The sequence below is a fragment of the Hyperoodon ampullatus genome (genome assembly GCF_949752795.1).
Source record: "Hyperoodon ampullatus genome assembly, chromosome: 4".
Classification (NCBI taxonomy): Eukaryota; Metazoa; Chordata; class Mammalia; order Artiodactyla; family Ziphiidae; genus Hyperoodon; species Hyperoodon ampullatus.
The window spans coordinates 49,867,050-49,870,971 of record NC_136917.1 but is presented as its reverse complement, the minus strand read 5'-3'; the positions used below and the strand labels follow the sequence as shown (position 1 = coordinate 49,870,971).

The 3,922-nt window shown below is 51.9% G+C and overlaps 1 protein-coding gene across 1 annotated transcript; it reads left to right on the top strand.

Annotated features, from left to right (window-relative positions):
• Positions 1-2,018: 2,018 nt before the first annotated feature.
• On the top strand, positions 2,019-3,275 carry ADRB2 (adrenoceptor beta 2; the record flags this gene model as incomplete). The annotated part of the gene is made up of 1 exon (XM_079703265.1): positions 2,019-3,275. One exon carries the CDS (start codon positions 2,019-2,021, stop codon positions 3,273-3,275), a length of 1,257 nt encoding a protein of 418 aa, XP_079559391.1.
• Positions 3,276-3,922: the final 647 nt, after the last annotated feature.

Below are 3,922 nucleotides of genomic sequence, written 5' to 3'. Positions count from 1 at the left end.
AGTTGTGATCCTTCTTCCCCATCCTCCATTCCTTTCTGCATGTGGTGATACAGTACATTGAAAGGATTACAAGATGGATTTTAGAGTCAAACAGAACTGGGTTCAGCTCCTGCTTCTGGCACTGCCTGGCCCTGTGCCCATGGGCAAACTATTTTCTTCTTTGAGACCCATTTGTGAATTAAGCTAAAAATAGTTACACCCTCCCCCCCGCCAACAACACACAACATGGGACTGTGGGAAGGATTAAATGGAATAATGCATGAAAAGCAGATAGCAGAATGTTCCATAATGTTAGCCATAGTTATGTTACTATGTAATCTAGAAAATGTTTGGTTACACTGCGTGAAATACTTTCCATTTTTCAAAAGCACAACTGATACATGTGAAATCAAATCCTGAAAAATATTTTTCTTTTAACAGTAAAGTCATATGCCAGATGCGAAGGATAGTATTTCATGGCAAAGACCCTAGTTTGAAGGTTTGGTCTGACTCTTTTTTTAAGAGAAATTATCTTTTGCTTTCTGTGGTTTCAAAACATTCTTAATGTTAACACGTTCTTAATAATCTGAGCCATATGAAATTGCCATTTTTTTAAAGTCAGACACGACAGAACAGTGACAATTTCACATGGCTCAGCCCAACAGATCAACAAACTACCCAGCAGATGATTTTTCTAGTTGCAAAGGGATTATTGAGGAAGTTGAACTTGAAAGGAAAATAATCTCATTTTCAACGCATTTTCATTTTAACAGATAATGGAGTGATGCCACACTCCCTAGAATTAAAAATTAAAGTATACAACTTTCTCTTTCCTTCCCCATGCACATACGTGTATATCCCAGCTCCGAATGAAATCCCAAGTGTAAAATTATGTCTCAATGCCTGCAAATTCCCAAGGAGGGCACCACAAGTACTTGACAGCAAGCGTGCTGAGGAAATCGGCTGCTGTTGAAGTCACCTCCCGTGGTCTTGCCAGATGTTTGAAAGGGAATATGCCGCGTGTCCCCGTGTTGGGGAAAAGGGGGTGGATGTTCGGGATGCAGGGCTGAGGAGTTTGGAGTACCTGGATGGGAAGTCCTTAGCTGTGGAGCACTGACTGCCTCCAAGTGGGTGTCTGCATGTTGTTTACATACTTCTTTTTGTGTGTGTGCCCATGTCTCTGTGCTTCTGGGTGCTCCAGGTTTGCCCCCGGCCGTGTCTCTGTGTTGGACAGGGGTGACTTTGTGCCGGTCGGCTTCTGTGCCTGCGCGCGCACTTGTCAGTGCGCTGGACGGGTGTATGAGTGTCTGTGGCTCTGGTTCCGTATAAGTCTGTGCATGTCTGTCGGGGTACACGGTGCCTGTCCGGTGCGTGTCTCGGTGGGCGCTCTCATCTAGCTCCGAACGGGAGGGAGGGCCCGCCTACCGCCCTCTGCTCTGAGATCTCAGGCCGCACAGGCGACCCGCGCAGACAGGTAGCAGCCACGGAAGAACCAGCAGCTCCTGGGTTGGCCGGTAAGCACGCCAGCCCCAGCTTCAGCCCTCGGCGCCAAACAAGGGAGCCGGGAGGGAGTGGTGGCCGGCTCGCCCGCCCGCCCGCCGAGAGCAGCGGAGGGCGGGGGTGAGGGGCGTAGGCAGGGAAGGGGGGTGCCTCGCCCGGGCCACCCCCCAGGAGGGGGCGGGAGAGAGGAGGGAAGGCGCGGAGGGCCTCGCCCCTTCGGGGCTTCCCGCACACGCTATTGGTCAAAAGTTCCAGCACGTCACGGGGAAGGCAGTTCCCCTAAAGCTCTGTGCCCATAACGGGCAGCGAGCACTCCGAGGCTGCTTCTCCAGTGCGCAGGCTGGGACTGACGGGAACCGCGAGCCCAGAGCACCCCCGGAGCTGAGAACATCACGCGCCCCCACCACACCCACCCCACGGCCGCTGAATGAGGCTTCCAGGTGCCCGCTTGCTGCCCGCAGCGCCCCGCCGGAGGTCCGCTCGCTGAGGGGCGGCTGGTGCGCTGGCCGCCAGTGCGCTCACCTGCCAGCTTGTGTGCCATGGGGCAGCTCGGGAACCGCAGCGTCTTTTTGCTGGCGCCCAACGGAAGCCACGCACCGGACCAAGACGTCACACAGGAACGGGACGAGGCGTGGGTGGTGGGCATGGGCATCGTCATGTCGCTTATCGTCCTGGCCATCGTGTTTGGAAACGTGCTGGTCATCACAGCCATCGCCAAGTTCGAGCGTCTGCAGACGGTCACCAACTACTTCATCACCTCCCTGGCCTGTGCTGACCTGGTCATGGGCCTGGCGGTGGTGCCCTTTGGGGCCTGCCACATCCTCATGAAAATGTGGGCTTTTGGCAACTTCTGGTGTGAGTTTTGGACTTCCATTGACGTGTTGTGCGTCACGGCCAGCATTGAGACCCTGTGCGTGATCGCCGTGGATCGCTACCTTGCCATCACATCCCCCTTCAAGTATCAGTGCCTGCTGACCAAGAATAAGGCCCGGGTGGTCATTTTGATGGTGTGGGTCGTGTCCGGCCTTACCTCCTTCTTGCCCATTCAGATGCACTGGTACCGGGCCACCCACCAGGAAGCCATCAACTGCTATGCTAAGGAGACCTGCTGTGACTTCTTCACGAACCAAGCCTATGCCATTGCCTCCTCCATTGTGTCCTTCTACTTGCCCCTGGTGGTCATGGTCTTCGTCTACTCCAAGGTCTTCCAGGTAGCCCAAAGGCAGCTCCAGAAGATCGACAAATCTGAGCGCCGCTTCCATGCCCAGAACATCAGCCAAGTGGAGCAGGATGGGCGGAGCGGGCCCGGACAACGCAGGGCCTCCAAGTTCTGCTTGAAGGAACACAAAGCCCTCAAGACTTTAGGCATTATCATGGGCACTTTCACCCTGTGCTGGCTGCCCTTCTTCATTGTCAACATTGTGCACGTGATCCAGGATAACCTCATCCCTAAGGAAGTTTACATCCTTCTAAACTGGGTGGGCTATGTCAACTCTGCTTTCAATCCCCTTATCTACTGCCGGAGCCCAGATTTCAGGATTGCCTTCCAGGAGCTCCTGTGCCGGCGCAAGTCTTCCTTGAAGGCCTCTGGGGATGGCCACTCCAGCAACAGCAATGGCAGAACTGACTACCCAGGGGAACAGAGTGGATATCACCTGGGGGAGGAGAAAGACAGTGAACTGCTGTGTGAGGATCCCCCAGGCACGGAAGACTTTGTGAACCGGCAAGGTACTGTGCCCAATGATAGCACTGATTCGCAAGGGAGGAACTGTAGTACAAATGACTCACTGCTGTAATGTGCTTTTTCTACTTTTTAAGACCCCTTCTCCCCCCGCCCAACAAAACACTAAACAGACTATTTAACTTGAGTGTAATAAATTTAGAATAAACTTGTATAGAGATGTGCAGGAGGAAGGATATCCTTCTGCCTTTTATTTTTTATTTTTTTAAGTTGCAAAAAAGAGAAAACGTATTTGAGTGATTGTTTCTTGTACAGTTCAGTTCCTCTTTGCATGGAACTTGTAAGTTTATGTCTGAAGGGCTTCAGTCTCAGAGGACCTGGGGCTGCTATGTTTTAATGACTTTTCCCGCATATCTACCTCATTGATCAAGTATTAAGGGTAATACATTGCTGCTGGTAATTTGTATCTGAAGGAGACCTTCCTTCCTGCACCCTTGGACTGGACACTCTCGAGTCTCTCAGACCTTTTGCTGTGAACATGGACTCTCCCCACCCCTCTTATTTGCTCAAACGGGGTGTTGTAGGCAGGGATTTGAGGGGCAGCTTTGGTTGTTTTCCTGAGCAAAGTCTAAAGTTTACAGTAAATAAATTGTTTGACCGTGACTTAATTGCACCTGTTTCTCCAAAACCCCTTGACTGGAGTGTGGCTGCCTCCCCCACTGAAAACCGCAGGTAACTATTTGACAGGCACTGATTGCTTAA